Source organism: Aptenodytes patagonicus, chromosome 4, assembly GCF_965638725.1.
Source record: "Aptenodytes patagonicus chromosome 4, bAptPat1.pri.cur, whole genome shotgun sequence".
NCBI lineage: Eukaryota > Metazoa > Chordata > Aves > Sphenisciformes > Spheniscidae > Aptenodytes > Aptenodytes patagonicus.
The window spans coordinates 30,354,714-30,373,572 of NC_134952.1; the positions used below are offsets into that span (position 1 = coordinate 30,354,714).

The 18,859-nt window shown below is 38.1% G+C and overlaps 1 protein-coding gene across 1 annotated transcript; it reads left to right on the forward strand.

Annotated features, from left to right (window-relative positions):
• The first annotated feature begins 673 nt into the window (after window positions 1-673).
• Window positions 674-17,373, forward strand: LOC143159430 (OCIA domain-containing protein 1-like). Its single transcript, XM_076336223.1, has 8 exons — window positions 674-776; window positions 1,608-1,692; window positions 5,474-5,527; window positions 6,026-6,073; window positions 10,246-10,375; window positions 12,570-12,778; window positions 14,156-14,305; window positions 16,927-17,373. Exons 1-8 carry the CDS (start codon window positions 726-728, stop codon window positions 16,962-16,964), a joined length of 765 nt encoding a protein of 254 aa, XP_076192338.1. The 5' UTR covers window positions 674-725; the 3' UTR covers window positions 16,965-17,373.
• The last annotated feature ends 1,486 nt before the right edge of the window (window positions 17,374-18,859 follow it).

An 18,859-nucleotide genomic window follows, 5' to 3' on the forward strand; every position in this document is an offset into this window, starting at 1 on the left:
ACCTATTGGCAACATACCTAATGTTCAAGCTAGGCATGGACGGATAAAAGCTTTTTATTACCGTTTATCAAAAAAAGCAAGTCAGTTACAAAGCCGAGAAGTACCAACGCATGTATTAATGCTGCGCAAAACAAAACCAGCCGTGTAAGGATTACCTTTAGAGGGATTCACCACTTCTGAAGCAGTGCCTGCTCTCACATGTATTAGAGGGTGGCACTCGTTAAGCAGGAAGGAAACAAGATAAAGCACAGGAAGAAAACATTCTCCATTGAAATGAACGCTCTGAGCCTCAGCTGTTAACTCCGGGTCCTTCCACCGCCCTCACTCGACTTTCCCAGCGAGGAAACACTACTGCTGAACCCGAATAAACACACGGCCCTCGGCCGCAACCCCGAGTTCACCAGCAACGGTGTTTATAGCAGCACCGCGGCCCTCAGGGCCTACCCCGACGCCCGCCCGCCCGCAGGGCCTCTCCGCTGGGTTTCCACACAGGAGAAGGCCGCGGAGCGCGGGTTGGGGCTTTAAGGAGCGTCCGCTGCCCAGGCAAGCCCCAAGCGGGAGCCCTGCGGCCTAACGACACTTAACGGGGCCGCCAAGGCGGGGCCGGGCGCCCCCAGCGGCAGCCCCGCCGCCTCCTCCACGCATGCGTACGGAGCCAGCGCGGAGAACAACGTCGCGTCGACTTCCGGGTCAGCGGGCGTTCGCACTGTCCTCCCCGCCCCGCCATGGAGGCCGGGCAGGGTCCCGGCGGCGGGGAGGTCGGCGACCCGGCCGAGGTACTGTCGTTCGCCCGGCGGCGCCGCCTGTGGGGAAACCGCGAGAGCTGTGTGGGAGCCCGGTGGGGCTCGGGGTTGTTCCTGCCGAGGCTGAGGCGGCAGGCTCGGGGCCTGCACACACCCTCTGCGGGCTGAGGAGGGGGGATTCCTGTCAGCCTTTCGCCCGCCCCTGCCGTGAGCTCCCTGGCGGCCTGCGGAGGCGCGGGGACGGTGCCCTTGAGGCCTTTCCGGCGGCCTTTCGCGGGGGGCGGGGAGGGGGACACGGTCCCGGCAAGAGGTGTCCTTCCCGGTACCGGTGCCCTTCTCACATCTGCCCTTCTCCCGGTCGGCGACCTGGCAGGGTGCCTCGTCGCACGCCTTTCACGGCAGGAGAGGGTCAAGCACCTCTGGTAGAAACTTCTCACCTGCTGGCAAAACAGCTCGGCAGCTTTCACTGAATAGATGCGTGTAAACGGACAACACGCACTGTGTAATTGAAACCCTGACAAATATTTTAAAAAGGGATTTAGTGAGCTGTCAGAATTCATGGATTTGGAAGGCTGGTTGCAAGGACCAAAGCAGGCTTTTCTGAAGAAAAAGGAGAGGACCGACTTGGGATTTGAGCATGCGCAAAATATTTTCCGCTCTCTCATGTGTTTTGTAGAAGCACTGAATTTTTTTTAATGATTATTTCATGTGACATTTATAGACAAAAGGCACCAGTTCCTTAAGTATAGCTGCATGAAAGTACAGGCCCTACAAGGTGTGAAAATTAGACAAAGTTTTTAATTGAAAAATCCCCCCAAACCTTTCTTTTGCTCATTCTTTTCTAATTTATTTCCCTAATGAAAGAGGGAACTACCTAAGCCTTATGTGCCGACAGAGGAGGAAAGAAGACTTCTCAAGGAATGTGCTGAAGAGAGTGCCCGGTATAGAGGTAAGTTCAGTTTGCTGGTAAACTTGGTTTGCCTTTCTTCCACCCTTAGTTTTTGTTGTTATCTGAGGCATTAGGGAGGGCAGGCCCGGGTCGATATATCACAACAGTTCATTAGCAAGCTTCACATGGTCTAAAATTGCATCCCAGTAAATGTTGATCCATGTAGGATTTACATTTATTAAGAGTTTGCAGGACAAGAATTTTGTAAAAGGTGCAACGTATTTTGTAAGGTTTACGCTTTATAACAAGATCCCTTCATATTTTAAATTAATATGCTTATTAGAAGTCTGAAAATAGATATAATTAATGGAGTCTCATTTATTTATGCATCTGAATATTTTTTTGTTTTTGTTATGTCTATATTTTTATTTTCAATTTTTGTTGTTTTCTTTAGAATGCATGAATAAAATAGTTTAGCTTAGAACCATTGCTTTCCGTCTTCCTGGAGACTTGTGAGGAGAATAACGTATAAGTAGTCGCTCAGCTCGATGTTTGGAGAAAATTTCAGTGTCTGTGCATGGCCAGACATTTAGGCTTTTTTCCCTGTAAATAAAAGCTAAGATTCTCAAGCATGATTCTGCAGTCAGTAATGATGCCTGTATTACAGCTAGTATATAGGAATAATAAACTTGCATTGTTTTCACAGAATACTTTGTGTCTCATCTTAATTTATCTGAAATACCAAGGTTATGTTGTTTGGGTTTTTTTTCACAAAACATTGAGAATTGATGTCGTTACTTCTTAACACTGTTTCTGTAATCCAAAGGTTCAAGACATACCTGTTTTTTTATACACCTGGTCAAGAGGTTTGACCAAGCCTTCTGATGTGATTGTTACCCACTGTTTTATCACACACTAGTAGATTACACCTGGTGCTGATAGGTGGCTTAGCAGAAACCAGGACGGATGAAGAATTTAGCAGCTGATTTGCTAAATCTAGCACACTGGGGCTCTGATTTCTCCTGGCAGCCAGTACTTTCAGGGGCAACTTCTGAGGCATTGTGATTTTGAATTAATGATTCAAAGTTCTGCTTTATCTTTCTCCATTGCTTTGGCATTCTCCTCTTCCACTTTTATTCAAATACATGGAAACCTTCAGCTTGTTTGCTAAAATCTAGCTATTTTCCTTATATTTTTATAAGTGAAAAGAGTCGGGTAAGATGGTGATTGGTTATGGCTTATTGATAATCTCTCTCCTGGAAGACAAGAGGGGAGGGAGTTGTTTGTTCCTGAGGTGTTCTGCTGTGAGTTCTTGATTGGCAATGTAACTTACTGCCCTGTTCATCTTTATACAGAAACTGAAGAAACAACATGAAGGTATTGTTGAGAAGCCCCAAATTAGTTTCTTCAGTAATTTCACTTTAGGGAGCTACAACAGTAATTGAGAGATTTTTTTTTTTTCAGGAGTTGTGTACTCTGCTTTTACCTCACTGGGAGAGCCTAAGGCCTGTCGCTGTTTTCTAGGTCTCCTGTCTTTGTTTCATCGTTCTGCGTTACATGTGCCTAGATTGTTGTATTCACTGTATTAAACTCATATTATTTGAACGCCCCTTTGCAAGAAGCATGGGCTGCCTGTGTGACTGCCCTGACTTCCTCACTTCTGACTGTACCGGTTCTTGTTATTCACAGATATTACTATAAATTTGTGCATCTTCAGTTGGTTTATTCAAATTTCAAGCTGTAGTAAATTTTTACCAGTTCTTACAAACCCTCTCTGTTCTGCAGTAGTTTCTATTTCAGAAATGCTTGCTAGTAATTTCATAATTCAGTTTAATATATGCTTTACTGGTATTACTAATTTTTAATCACATCGTATAATATAAATGCTAATACCATAAAAATTTACATTACAATCTACAATTTTATCCTTCGCACTTTTAAGCTTGCTAACAAAATTAAACCAGATCGATACCACTTTTTCCCCATAAAACCATTTTGACTAGGATACATTACATTCCCATTCCTAATTATGTGCTGTTGATATATCAGCCTTGCATTATTTTTCCTAGGATTTATTCTGTTCCTGAAGCAGAAAAAGTACTTTTTGCCCATAGCAGTGAAAAGCATTGATATTTTCTGATTTATTAAGCTGCTTTTGTTTTTTTTCTACACTTGAATAATTATTCATATTAATTTTTATGTATGAACCCAATTTTCGTTTATGTATTACTCTTTTAATTTCTAGTTGCCATTTTAGGTCATTTATATGACCTAAATATGTCATTTATACTAGCAGCTGTTTCCACTAAAGTGCGTAGCCTGTCTTTGATGTCCGGAATATTTGTGTTGGGCCTATAAATCATTTCAAAACTCTAGGGGTTAGACTGAAGTCCTCTGTAATAAGTTCTCTGGAATTTTTTTTTTTTAAGCTCCCCCTCCCTTGGTTTTTTTTTTCCTCTTACAATTTAGCTTCAAATCTGCACTGCCATTCTATATCTCAGAAAATCTAGAACTCTAAATTTTGGAAAATCTAGGTCTAGGATCTCTAAAAGCATCAGGGTTTTAATCTTTAATAGATTGGAAGATTCTATTCTCTATTTTGAAGTGTTACTGTAATCGTGCTTGTGAACCAAGGAGCTTGGTTTTTTTTGAAAGTGACATCCAGTCATATTTACCCTAAAACGCTGGTTGGACTCCTAACCTAGTTTAGACCCGTCAGAATTTGTGAAGGAAGAAACTGTTAGTTTGCAAAGTATATTTAATACTGTGCTGTCCAAATTCTAAAAAATATCATTTATCTTCAAATATGGACTTAATTAGCAGATTGTGTGCATCAAAACGCTATAAACATCTAGTGCTGCTGTTGCAAAAAAATTTCCCCTAGGCAAAGTTAAAGTCATTGAGCCTTTTTGTAATATCTACATTTTCAGACTTGCTTAAAATGTAATTTCATTATGACACATCTAAATCTTTAATGTAATTAACTTTAGTCTTCTGTCATGTTCGTTATTTCAGTGTCACTGTATCTTGTATAGGCATGGTGGTCTTTACGAATAGTTTCAAAGTTAATCTTCCCGATATCAGAATTATCATTGCTTGAAATAAGCATTCCTTTTGTTTCTTGCCATCTTCAAATGCTTCCTGCCACCTGAACTCTTCCAATATGATAAAAATCGACATGAACTGTTAAGCTGATTGTGATAGGCAGTAATGCTGTTCCATGTTTGTTGTCTTCTCTGCATTCCTTACCCTGCCCCTGAGTTGTATAGTTTGATCCGTGAGCTACAGAAAAAGCTGCCCTGTTCTTTAATTTGCTGGTGAATAAAACAGGTTACCTAATTTTAATCAATGTAGTTTATAACTATAAGAGTTAGACTTTTTCCAAAGTTCTTATGTTAAAACAAAATCAAGACTTTCGGTTGTCAAAAATGTTTAGAGGCACTGGCCTCTACATAACTTGCCTTCTGTCCTGAAGAACTGTGTGTGCTTCTCTGGTTTGAAGTTCTGCATCTTGATGCTGTAGCAGTTGTAGCTAGACCTGGAATCCTGTCCTTAGAGCTTTATCCCATCTGGCGTTGGCTTTTGTATTTTAGGAAGCATGAAGTCTAATGAAGACAGGATGACTCATTAACCAGTACTGAATAATTTGTAGTAGGTCTTAAAAACTGGAATTGAGAATGTTTCATAATTTATATACAGTTTGTTAATTATATATATACTTATATTCTTATACAAATGAGCTTAGTAAGGCCTAGCAACTCTCATTTTATTGCATATTTTGTTAAATGTGGTTGAAAATATTGAAAATCGTATTTTAAGCAACTTCTCTTCTTCTTCACAGCTTTTCCTTTGGCTGCAGCGAGCATGCTTGCAACTAGTTTCTTAATTAGGAAAGGTAAAGCGTAAACATACTTTGGGTTAATTTGGATTTGCTCAGATGAAATATATTTCTGCTGTTAATAAAGTTACTGTAATAATATAATGTCTAATCTACTTGTAATTAAAAGAAGTTCAGACTCTTCAGCTACATGACTTGCAGTTCCTAAAACTAAAGGAGCAAAACTTGACATTAAAATCAAATTCATGCTCATTTTATGTTGTTTGACAAATGCAGTATCTCAGTGATTATGAAACAATATATTCTATAGTGTGTAGTAATACTGTGTGTGATATGATTAAAAAGGTAATTCTTAGATCCGTATGATTTTATGGGGAATTCAGATGTTAGGGTTTCTTGAATTTTCTTCAACGTTAAGTGTAAAAGAGTAACCTGCTACCTACAAACATAACTACAAAATAACCTACAAACATACCTACAGTTGATGAAAAACCTGATGTTTTTCAGCATAATTCTTAATAACTTATTACTAATTACTTTGATCCTCATTTTCAGGTGTTCTAAGAGATAGCTCAAGATTTGGCTCTTTTACGAAAGTTGCGTGTAAGTAAAAGCTACATATAAATTCAGCTTGTATTCATGCTTTTGGTTCTGGAGTCTGTTACGCAGATATAATTCCCACGAGACTAGCTGGCTGATCCACTGTGACTCCACTCTATAGAATTATAGAATCATAGAATATCTCAAGTTGGAAGGGACCCATAAGGATCATCGAGTCCAACTCCCTGCTCCTTGTAGGACTACCTAAAACTAAACCATATGACTAAGAGCATCGTCCAGACACTTTTCCTGATGTCCAGTCTGAACTTCTCCTGACACAGCTTCATTCCATTTCCTCGTGTCCTATCGCTGGTCACCAGAGAGAGGACATCAGCATCTTCCCCTCCGCTGCCCAACTTGAGGAAGGTGTAGACTGCGGTGAGGGCACCCCTCAGCTTCAAGCTGAACAAGCCAAGTGGCCTCAGCTGCTCCTCTTGCCCTTGACAGTCTTGCCCTTGAGACCTTTCACCACCTTGGTTGCCTTCTTCTGGACACACTCTAATAGTTTGATGTCCTTCTTATATTGAGGTGCCCAAAACTGCACACAGTACTCGAGGTGGGGCTGCACCAGTGCAGTGTAGAGTGGGACAGTCACCTCGCTCGACCAGCTAGCTGTGCTGTGCTTGATGCACCCCAGGACGTGGTTGGTTGTCTTGGCTGCCAGGGCACACTGTTGACTGATACTCAACTTGCCATCAACCCAAACCCCCAGATCTCTTTCTGTGGGGCTGCTCTCCAGGCTCTCATCCCCCAATTTGTACATATAACCAGGATTACCCTGTCCCAGGTGGAGAATCTGGCACTTGCAGAATCATAGAATCAATGCTTACATCGGTACAACTGTGCCTGAAGATAGGAGTAAATGATCTGATATATCTGATGAATAACTTTCACCTTGCTGCAGTTAATTCTATCAGTCAGCAACTTTTTAGGTATGTTTCTTAACTACAGCATCTCATACTGCAAGAACCTATTCAATGTCAAGAGGTAGAACGTTTCATTTATTCACCATCTTTGAATTTGTGCAGCATGTTTTTGGACAAGTTTTGACTATAGGTTTTCCATAAAATTGTGAGATTTGAAATATGCTTGACAAGTGTAATGTAAGAATTTAAGATAAAAAACATTGTAAATAGATACTGTACAAGCTTACTTTAAATTACTTTGCCAGAGTACACTCACCCCTCCCTTCCTAATTTGAAGGTCTTTATTCGTGCGTGTCACTTGTCCCATTCAGCCTATTTTAGTGCCTTTTTTTCCTGGACATTATGTATGTACAATTGTAGGAAAACAGCAATTTCATGTGAATGATGTTGGATTAAGTATAATCAAAAATAAATTAATAAAGTAACCTTTTCAATGTAATACATGACAGTAAAACAGGAAGTTGCCATCTTGCCAATCTGCCCAGATACAGCCAGCTACTCTTACAGTTTACTTCAGTGGGAAGAGGGTAAAACCCACCATTTGTGGTGAAGGAAGTGTTGTTTAGGCAGATAAACGAATGCGACAGACTAGGGCTGCCATTTGTTTATGCAAAATTCTACTTGCTTTCTTCAAATGCCAAACAATGTTACAACCCCAATGTTTCTAATAAATAATAGAATTACTATTTCCCTGTTATCTCCTACACGTTTCTAGTTAAGGGCTACACTCCTCCCATTTAATAGAACTATGTTTTGAAATCAAGGGAAAAAATAAGGAACAGCTGGACCAGACCAACTATTCTTGATGTTAAGCTTATAAGCCAAAATACTTCTGGCTTCTCCTTTTCGATGTACACTGGTAGGCATAGGGACTTTCATTTTATACTAAAAAAATTTTCCATAAAGTGTGTGTTTTGGTTGTTTTTCGGTAGGTAACTTCGTGTGATTTATGTGCATTTTAAATACAGGGATTTTTCTGGGACATAGTTGGAGTGTAAAAGGCCTGAGTTAAGCAGTTTTCGTTTCATCCTCATATTGTTTAGGTCAGATGCCCCTACTGTCTACAGGATCTTCCTGAAAACTATTGCCAGGAACATAGTTTACAGGTCCAAATTATGTCTCGTAATTTAACTGCACGTTCCTCCTGCAGTGAAATCTGATTAAAGGAAGCAGTGCAGTTGTGTTTTGGTTTGGTTTTTTTTTCCTCCGTGAGTTCTGAAAGAAGAGCATATGCAACTCCAGGCACCACTGCTAGCTCGTAGCTAGCTGATGTTGAACAACAGTAAGACAGTTCAAGACAGTTCTTGCTTTTCTGGTGTCACTGATCTCAGCATACTGCTTCTGCATCTATTGATTACAATAGTCTGTCTTTGATAATGGTGTGTGTCACTTGCGGTTGTTAGATTCTTTTTCTGAAGCGTATCTATGCCTGATTACAGTAATTGGTCTTTTATATCTAACTAACATAGTTGAGTTAGGTTTTTTTCAGTCTCCGTCTTGCATCTTTCCCTGCTTTGCCCCTCTGGGTTTTATCTGGAAGTTGAGAGGTGTTTCATTTTCTAGATAGGAATTTTCAGATTCCAGGATGTTCTCCTGCCTATAGGAATTACTCATAACTTTTTTCAGTAGTCTTCTAGGCACTCTGACAATTTAATGGAACTTCTAGTTACTTGTGACTGATACACTACATTGACAGCATCCCCTTCAACATAGCATAGAGCTATTGGTCCTCTATCCCTCTTTGGCAAAGAAGGGTAAGATCCATATGTCCCACTTTATGTTAGCCTGCAGTGGGACCTGGCCTCTTTTATCTATCTCTGATCAGCTTCTCTAAGGTCTTGTCACAGTGAATACAGAAGAAGCAGAGAGCAACAATATCTAATTTACTGTGCTTACTTCAAAAATGTGGATCCTCTGGCTGTTAGTTCTGTAATAAGAGAAACCAAATATTTTAGCCAATGATTACTTCGGGTGAAACATCTTCCAGAGAGATGCTTCCACTTTTCTTGACTGGAAGGCCTCAAGAAAAGACTTTCTCTTTGTAATTTATGCCAGAGATTAATCACCTTTGCTGCTTAGCTTTATTTTGCTAAATATTTAGTTTGAATTCTTGTTGGGCCATTTTTCGCTTTGCGCATATTTATAGCATTTGAGGTGTCTTCCAATTTTTTTGACCTGTGAAACAGCTAAACCCTTACATTTCTCATTTGTAAACTTCACTCATAGTTGTGGCTGTTCTTCTCTTTTCCTTTGGAAAAGGATTTTTAACCTCCTTTGGAAAATACAGGCATTAGGACAGGAATCACAATTTCAGTACAGGGTAGGGTAAAATCCCCTTTTATATTGATTCCCAGGCGATGTAATCTACAGTGTGAGGACCTCAGAGGATTAATGTTACTGGTAATTAACTCTTTCCTGACTTAAAGAAGATTGAGTCTTTTGTCTTTGTATTTAGAAAATGCTCGTTGCATATGAAAGAAGGATCTAGTCCTTTTCTCCTACAAAGTCAACAACAAAACTTCTATTAATTGCCATTGAATCCTTCATGCTCCTTCATACTCTGACCCACTCACAAAACTTGAAGGAGCCAGTTGATGGAAATCATCAGTTTGAAGCCCAGAAAGAACTATCGTGATGATTTATTCTTATGTCCTGTCTAGCAGATGAAAATATCTCATGCACTAAATTGAAAGCATTTGCCTAGAGATAGCGAGGGTTCAGCTAATTCAGTTGTTTGCCCTCTGGCAACCAAAGCATAGAATCCTCTTCAGGAGATACTGAGCCTAATCCTAAATTTATTTAGACTTCTCTTCATACTAGTGAAAGCCTTTTCAAGATCTGACTGTTCTGATGGATGAAATTAGCAGAATTTACTACCTTTGCCTATTCCTGACTGTTTTATCATCTTTGATAGTTAATGGTTATTTCTGGATCTTGGGAAAAACTGATTGCAATTATTTTCCTTTTTTTGTCACCTTTCAGTAATCAAGTACTAGCTGAAATCATCTGATGCTCATGCCATGTCTAAATCATTGCTTTATGTCTCTGTTCAGCTGTTGCATTTGTTTTTCATACCCTTTGTCTGGAAAAGAAGCAGAGATGATTACTGCATGTTTTTGGTTTAGTTCTAAACTGTTTTTTTTTTCTTTTATTCAAGATACTGTATAATTTATTTGAAATTATTATTTTAAAACTATGTTGAATGTTATGATGCAGCATATAAAACTGTCTTTTTTTCTTTTAAAAAAGTTGCTGGAATGTGTGGATACCTGGCTGGAAAGATATCCTACTTGCCAATCTGTAGCGAGAAATTTAAGAAACTGAAGGATTCCCCAATAGGAGATGTTCTACGACAAGCTCAGAGACATAGTTCACATAAGTAAGAATTCAATTCTCTTTTGAATTTAAAACTTATTCTTGAATAGGACATTTTAAACGCTAACAGATCAAGGCTGCATTTGCAGCTTTCAAAGACCTTCAGAGCTGAACCTTCCCTCTTTCCTCTATTACCCCAAATCTACCACTTTCAGGAAGCTGTATCTGTATCAGTTGGCCGGCTATAAAACACACATTTTGAGCTCTTTACATACAACTGATCACTTTGAGGAGTAGAAAAAGAAACATTTTACTTAGCAAAATGTATTCCTTGTAAATTAAGATGATGTTTTCCTGTGGAATTTACTTACAGTAGTGTGACAGCAGAAGTTGCCTCCGTAGTTTAGAAGTAAACTAAGTTCATGGAAATAAAATAGTGTTATGTTCTGGAAGTTTTTCCCATAGTTTAGTTGGATTGAAGTAGGAAGAGGGTGGAAATGATTTCAGTGTTTATCAAAGGAAAGAACTCAGTAAACAATATCAGTGCAGGAAGAAGCACGGTGGTCAAACTTACTGCTGTTTGTTTAAAACCTTTACATCTGTAACAGCATTATGCTGTACATATGAGAAACTCATCAGGTTCTTAAAACTATTTCCTGTTTTGTTCCAAAATGTTTTCTACCTCAAGTAGTTTTTAATTGCAAACTACTTTCGGAATATCTCACTTAAACCCTTGATTCAAAACTGGGAGAACAGTGTTTAGATAGTGAGTAGTCGTCCTGCTATGTATGTGCTAAGATTTGTTAATTGTTTATAAAGGACTTGATTACATTTGTAATTACATCATAAATTCAGATTTATGACAGTTTTGTCTGCAAGATTTACCTTTATTCTAAAATGTTTACATTTTTATGGCATCATACATAATTTTAGGAATTACCACTTCATACATTTACTGTATAAGCTCAGCTGAATAGGAACTGGACTTGTCCCTTCACCACCCCCAGTTTCTAATAAGAAATTGTCATGGTGGTTAACTGTGTTTACTCTAGGTGAGAACCTGTTTAAATGCCATCATCTGCTGCACCAATAAGTCTCTTCAACCTTTAATGGCCCATTCTTTTGCATCTGTAAAATTTTATTTCCTAAGTGATAAATTCCTTTTTTTTTGTTTCCCTTGGTTGAATGATTAATTTAAATTCATTCAAGTTGCATTATTGTCCATACATGCTACTCTTTTAAGCCAGCAACAGAAATCATTACATTTTCATGGTCATTATATGTCCACTAAATAATTTGGTAACTCTGATTTGCGGTTAAAAATAGGTAAGGAGCTAAAAGATTAGATAGTTCTTTAAAGCTGTGTTTGCATATACTTTAAAAATATAATTGAGGCAATAAAATGGCTTAGCTCTGTATGTTTATTGTGAGAGTAAAACAAAGACTAATTGCAAATGCTTTTCATATGAAACTAAAAGTACAGCTAAGCAGAAATTTAAAGTAAAAAATGAATAAATACTCTAGAGACATTCTAGTGGCACCAAGGGGTGGCACTCTTGATAGAGAGACATGTTGTGTAGTGGTTTGCAGGGTCGTTCTGAGTAGGTAGCGAATGCTTTAGAATATCAGGCATCAGTCTCCAGAATGTCCTTTGTATGATCTTACCTTTCCCTCTTAAGAGAAAATTCGTTAATGTTTCTGGTGAATTCAGCAACTCCATAAACCTTCATAATTTAATTTCCCCAAGATAGCTTTTCATTCTCCTTTTCTTCTGATGTTCAGTACTGATCAATTACAGCAGCTTCTAATGATGAAGGGTTTTAAATTGCAAACTCTTCCTAAAAGGCCTTTAAAAATAACTATAGTTCATGCTACCACTAGTTACATGGGCACACCCTGTACTATTTGTGTCTGATGTGTTTTTTCTGTCTGAAGACTCCCTGGGGGAAGGGATTGTCATTTTTGTCTTGTAAAGTGCAAAATACTTTGTCTCTTTTGTCTTCTGATCTGGAGATTTTCAGGTATGAGCTAAGTTTCTGGGAGGAAGGGAAGAGTGTTGGAGAAGGGATGATATAGATCTTTGCAATGTAAAGAAAAAAAAAAACCCAAACTTTTTTTTTAAGACTATAATTCATGTTGGAAACTAAACCATTTAAAATAAAAGAGTATTTTCTTGAACTGCACATATTGTTACTCTTATAGTTCCATTTTTAACTTTAGTATTTCTGTATTTAATATTTAATTGTATTATTTTCCAGCCGTTCCAGTCGGAAATCTGAATTTTCAGACATGCCTTCTCAGTCATTTACTGAATCTTCTTCTCCCAGAGCTGGATTCTCGCTTTCTTCTAGCTATTCAGATGATTATAGTTCAACAGATAGAGCCCTCTCAAGTTATGAACCCGTTCCATTCAGTGCTTCCCTGAATGAATCTTCACCTACAGGAATTACTGATTACACTGTTCAAGGTGTGTTTTGTCTTAATATTTAGCAATTTGTAGTACGATGACTCTGCCTTTCTCTTAGATACTTCTCTTACTAAACTATGTATTTTCATCCCATGCAAACATACATGGTACAATATAGTGCTTTTGAATGAAACAGCTTGAAGTTCCCAGAATTGTTTTTACACAGGAGGTAAATATATGTATTATTTTGCATTCTAACTGTAAACTAAATTCAGGTTTTTTTCATGTTTTGTAGCTCTAATTGCAAGTAAAGATTGTAAATTAACTTAAAAGGTTTAATCTGTTGTGAGACTAAACCTGCAAAGAACTCAGCCTGACTTGAAGTTCTTTTTGGCTGAAATTAAGGTGAATATGCCATCCTTTCACTGCACTAAATAAACCATAGTCTCTACCATTTGTCTGCTAGCCTTTCTGAAGTGATTTCATTTTCACCAGCGGTGGTGCTGTAACTGTATACTCCTATAATTCAGTGACATTAAACTGTTTTTAATAATGTGACAAACATTTAAACCTTCTGCGAACTGAATGCATATTGTATTCTGTCTGGCAACAGCTGATTTTCTCACGGAGAATTAAAATGGTTTTCAAGCACTGTTTCTGTGCAGCTGTTCCCCTCTTTCCAGTATGAACTCTGTCCTCAGCTATTGCAGGGGAAACACACGATTCTGAGTTCAGGTCTCTCTGGTACACAAAGGAGGAAGTTACTGTCAAATGCAGAGTTTCGAACTTCAAATTAGTTTGCGTTTTTTAACTCCTTTATGGAAAAGGTTTTATTTCACAAAAAAAGCCCTTGCATGCAACTCGGTTTTAGTTAGAGAGAATGTAGATGTGTCAAGGAGATTGTAATTACACTTCGTCACAAATATCAATAGTTGGCAGAACCTTAATTATAGAACCAAGATTCTGCATTACAAATGTAGATAAAAGGATAAAATGTTTATCGGGTGACATATGGTGGATGTAGTCCTAATTCTTTGAAAGCAAAATTTGAAGCCTGAATGCAAACCCTTAAGCTTCACTTAGATTTCTCTTCAGAAATCATAAATACGTGACATGTATGATTATCATAAATTGCACATAAAGTGACCAGAACTATTTTATCCATCAACAACACATGGTTGTTAGGATTTCCATTGGATAAAATGAAGAAAAGGAGTTAACTGCCAATCTTCCAAAGCAGTTTGACAAAATGAAAAGGATAAAAGGAATGGATTAATTAAAGACCACATACATTCTCAGTTGCATTTAGAATTGCAGCTGTCATGCTCCTTTTCATTTGGGATTGAGCTGTAATTAACTGGCATTCTAGAACAGGTTGTAGCCAAGTTTTGGTGCGTGACACCATTTCTAGTATTTTGGTGTTTGTTTTGTTTTCAGATCCTGCTCCAATTCCAGAAGAAAGTCGTAAAAAAAAAGGCATCACATACGAGGAATTAAGGAATAAACACAGAGAGACATATGAGGTAATGCTACCACCAAAGGCAGAAACTCCAAGCAAGTTCTCACAGGAAAAACCAGTTAAGGAAGGTAATACACAGATTTACAGAAATACGTAGTAAATTCAAATATTGGCAATAATGCTAAAAATGGCTTAATTCTGCTTCCCCTTTAAGCAATTTATTTTTACAGTATCTGCAGGTATCTCACATGTGATGTGGTCTGTAGTCTCATATTTCAAATTAATTCTTTTTTCAAAAATATTGATCTTCCAATAGCAAATTATAATTCCTCTTCTCCAGCCATATTGCTTGGTGCCAGACTGAAAATCTCATAACTTTTGGTTTACTGAATTTATCAAGCAACCTCTTTCAACACAGAGTTCTTTGAGCTCAGAGCTATACTGTAGAGTTTTAGCTATGGAAGGGGGTGTATGGTTTAGATAGCATTGTTCTCTCAAAATAGAGCACACAGTTGATGGTTTTGAAGGGGGGGGTATTTATTTTTATGAATTGTTTCATGTGGAATTAGAGGATTTCTATAGAGGCATTGTTTGTAGAGGTTCATTTTCTACATTAAAACTTAAAGGAAGGAAACCGTATTTGGCAGCAATATTGAGATTTGTTTTCACAGTGAAAAACAAAACTTTACACAGCATAAGAAGAATGCGATGCCCTGAAGAATAAGATGCCATTCAGTCAACTTTTTGACTCCATCAATTTTTTGAAAAGGAGACACAGAAGCAATTCGTAATTGCTTGCTCTAGAACATGTTTTATTTAGTGCGACATCTGTGAAAGTGATGTTGGCAAGAGGGATGGTTTACCATTTAACACTCTGCTGGACCAGTCAGCTTGAATCGTTTGCGTTTGTATGCAGTGTCCAGTCTTGTCAATCACATTGCAACAAGACTTGTAGGAATAGCTAACGTCTCCTAGCAGGCATAACAGGTGGTAGTAAGTATAGAAAAGTATATTAATGCAAAAAGTTCTGAAGCCGTAATTGTGAGCTTTGGAACGGTGTTGCTTAAGAGTGTCAGTCTATTTCATGCTTGTGAATTACTTTCTCCAGATCATCTGTCTTTGGACAGATCTACGTGGTCTTGAAATAAAAATTATAAACAATTATTGGGTACTGATTTAAATCTGTTATTTCAAGGATGAAAGCCTCTTTCTCTTATCACGTGACTATGCCAAATGAGACGTTAAAAAGCTATTGAAGCTGTAGTTTCAGATTGCTTCTAAATTCCATCAGCTGACACTTCATTGATTTACACAACATTTCTTTTTCAAGATATTTCTCCACAAATAGAATACTCAGGCTTTGAGAATAGAACTACACTGAGCAGTGCATGAGATCTGTAAATAATTTTTAAGAGTATCTATCTCCTTGTATTTTTAGGGAAAAAGAGTAAGGAGGGAATACAGAAGTTCAGAAATGTTTTACAAGTGGAAGCACATTTAAATCTACAGTTCAGGGATTCTACTGATGTTGTGGGCTAAGATCTGATTTAGCTTCTTGTGTCACGCTGGACATGTTATTTGTTGTATGCCTATTCATACGTCCTGAGTCATTACCCCTTGGTTCATCCTACGACACAGAGATAACACACTAGCAAATAGGAGACAGTGGTTTCTGCCCTGTGTTGCAAGGACATACGGGAAAACAAACCACGTTTAAACCAGTTTTACGCAGTCCCTAACTTCCATCTGCTGGTGCATTCTCCCTTCATTGTAGCCGTACAAATACGTGCGTCTGAGTAGTGATCTGGACTGAACCATTTTCCAGGGAATGAGCACAGCCTGCTCAGCTGCCATGGTTAATAGAAATGGAAATCAGATTGTACTTTGAGAGCGCTTCTTATTGTGCCTCACTGCAATATCAATCAGCTTAAAAGAGATTTGTCAGTGCATTATGCTAAGTTTGCTGACATCTCGCTGAAACAAGGACCATACATTCTGCTCTATTCCACTGGTTCTACTGCAGATAGGTATTAATAAACAGTGGGCTTAGTGATTAACCTGCAAGTAGATTTATAAAGGGGTGCCTGACTAGTGTCAGCATTCCTACTGGATCGTATAGATCCATCCTTTACCCTGTCAGTGATGGCAGTCAGTTACAGACTACGTTGCAGCTCACTTTCAAGAGAGCACCTTCTCACTTTCTGGTTGTCATTCAGTTACGCGTGACATACTTCTGAATAAATCCATTAAGACCAGTACCCTGTCTTTTTTACTCTCTGACTCACTCCTGTACTAAAGGAAGCTGCCAAATAATAATGGCTGAGCAGTTTCCTAGTAGGGATTACTGATTTTTGTTTGTTTGTCTTTGAACGTGTTTTTAACTATCCTGAATCCATCCAATTGTGCACGTAACTAGATTATGTAGCCACATTATTTATTGTAACATTCCTTGCCTGTTTCCTCCAATTGTCTTTGTTTCAGCCACATGTTACGTTTGTTTCAAAGTAATTACAAATTCTGTAGAGCAGGAATTAGCGCAGTAGGCCTCTTGATTGAATAATAATTCATTAAAGAATAATGATTAACAAACTCTTCTCCCCATTTATTCAAAAGTAGCTTTAATTAGATGTCGGTCCCTGCTCACCACTTTAAATGATAATGCATTTCATCATACTTTTCGGCACTGTATAAGATAAACCTTTGCAGTTAAATTAAGTCATATGTGACTACTTTTTCTTCTTTTCTTTAGTTAAAGTAAATAAATACGGAGATACCTGGGATGAGTAAGAGCTGAATGAAGAACTGAAGAAAATTATCTCCTGTCAGCTAACTTGAACTTCATCTAGATTAGTCATGAGTATCGGCACCTTTGGTGTGTTCTGCTAGGCACAGCTATTAATAAATGAGGAGAAAATCCTGACTTGCCAGAAGATTTAAAAAAAAAAAAAAGTATTTAGGCTTAATTGTTTTTAATTTTGCATAAATGGCAAGCGAGGCTATTGTGACGTGTCATGACCATAAACCATTTGTGCTATTGTTTAAGAATGAAAAAGGTAACTGGCAATAACTAATACAAATGTATAGCAAAAGGTAAAAATATATGTAAATAAATGCAATCACATGTATTGGGAAGGGAAAAATACCAGAATCTTCTCAAATTTTCAAGACTTGCATTAAAAGTTACCTGTAGAACTAACCTCTCACTTTGTTTTGTCTGAAAACCTCAAATTGTTGTCATGCTTGGTTAGTAATGTTTGGAATAATACTGTGAACTGTTCAGGGAAAAAGGGCTGAGGAACCTCGCCAAACACATAAGTAAGCACACTTAACTGTTTTTCAGAACTGTTTTCATGGTGCCAGCTATATCTTTAGACCGATATTCTGACTTGCCCACACCAGGTCTCTTAATACAGTCACTTCAGAAGAAAATGATTGAATGAAACTGCAGATGTTTAAAATAGCTATATTTAAGTGCAGAAGGTTAAACCTGACAAACTTTGGTAAAAGTTTGAATGGTATCTTGACTGTTAATATTAGGTTTTGTGTCTTTAGCCTTATTTCTCAGTTTGTGCAGGTCATGACAAAAAACCCGTGTTTATGGAGAAAAGATCTGGATCAATGGAATATTGTGGTGTTATTATTACCTGTAAGAAAAGAGCTGCATTGGCAAAACTACTGAAGAGTGTTTCCTAATGTTTGCATCGCCTGCTCTGTCTCAACCAAAATGTCGTCTTCCGTTAGGGATTCTCATATTCTCGGCTGTGCTGTTTCATCTTGCGGCGTTGTGTTTATTTTGGGGTTTTGCCTATAGGTGAGCAAAAACCACGATAAGGTTGGTAGCGTAAAAGCATTCCTGACGTCCTTGTTGGAGATGAAAAATAACTTACCTACCGAGATGAAAATTCTCAAAGACCTTATTGATGTAGTGGACTAGCAGCAGAGCAGCATGAATGAGAAGATTATTTTGGGGGGTACAGAGCAATCAGCTGAAATGAGGAGGAAAAAAAGAGGGGGGAGATGACAATGCTTGAAGAGCCAAATACTACTTACGGTAATCAAAACAGGAAGATTGCTTTCAGAAAAGCTGATCGTCTAAAAAAAGGAATGTGCTAATCAGATGATCTTGAAGTTGTATCAAAAATTTAACTTACAGAGAATGCTTCTCGTGGCCGTGATGAGAGAACTCTGAAAATACACGAAGTCTGCCAGGATTACACTGCTGTGTCTTTTAGTGCACTGTTCCAAAGCTGATTAGATTTATCATGAAAATATTCACAAAGTTTCTTAGTTGTGAGTTATGCAAGTAACAGGAGGCAGAAGATTTAGTTGATAAAACTGAAGCAGATTCCTATGGTGGTGGTTTTCCATCTGTAAGAAGAAGAAGAAACACTTTTTCTTTTGAATGAATGAAAATTTTGGATGAATGAGAAGTCTCCGAGTGAGAAAACGCAGCAGCAGGCTTATGGCATTGAGGAAATAGCAACACCTAGAAGACACAAGCTATTGAACAATAAGCTTGCCAATAAAATTTTTTTTTTTAATATATTTTGGGGGATTTGGGATAATACTGGATTTTCTCAAGTAAAAGAATATAAAGATATAGTAACTTTTTCCCCCTCCCCCCCCCCTCAGGAATCTTAATGCATGCTTATACTGCAAGTTGTTTATTGGTGTAAGGGAAT

What these genes read in the sequence shown, in the direction of transcription:
- LOC143159430 (XM_076336223.1), top strand. Translation starts at nt 726, where the DNA reads ATGGAGGCCGGGCAGGGTCCCGGCGGCGGGGAGGTCGGCGACCCGGCC. An exon ending in TAGTTTCTTAATTAGGAAAG is followed by an intron (nt 5,528 to 6,025) that starts GTAAAGCGTAAA and finishes CCTCATTTTCAG; the next exon opens with GTGTTCTAAGAGATAGCTCA. An exon ending in TACTGATTACACTGTTCAAG is followed by an intron (nt 12,779 to 14,155) that starts GTGTGTTTTGTC and finishes TTTTGTTTTCAG; the next exon opens with ATCCTGCTCCAATTCCAGAA.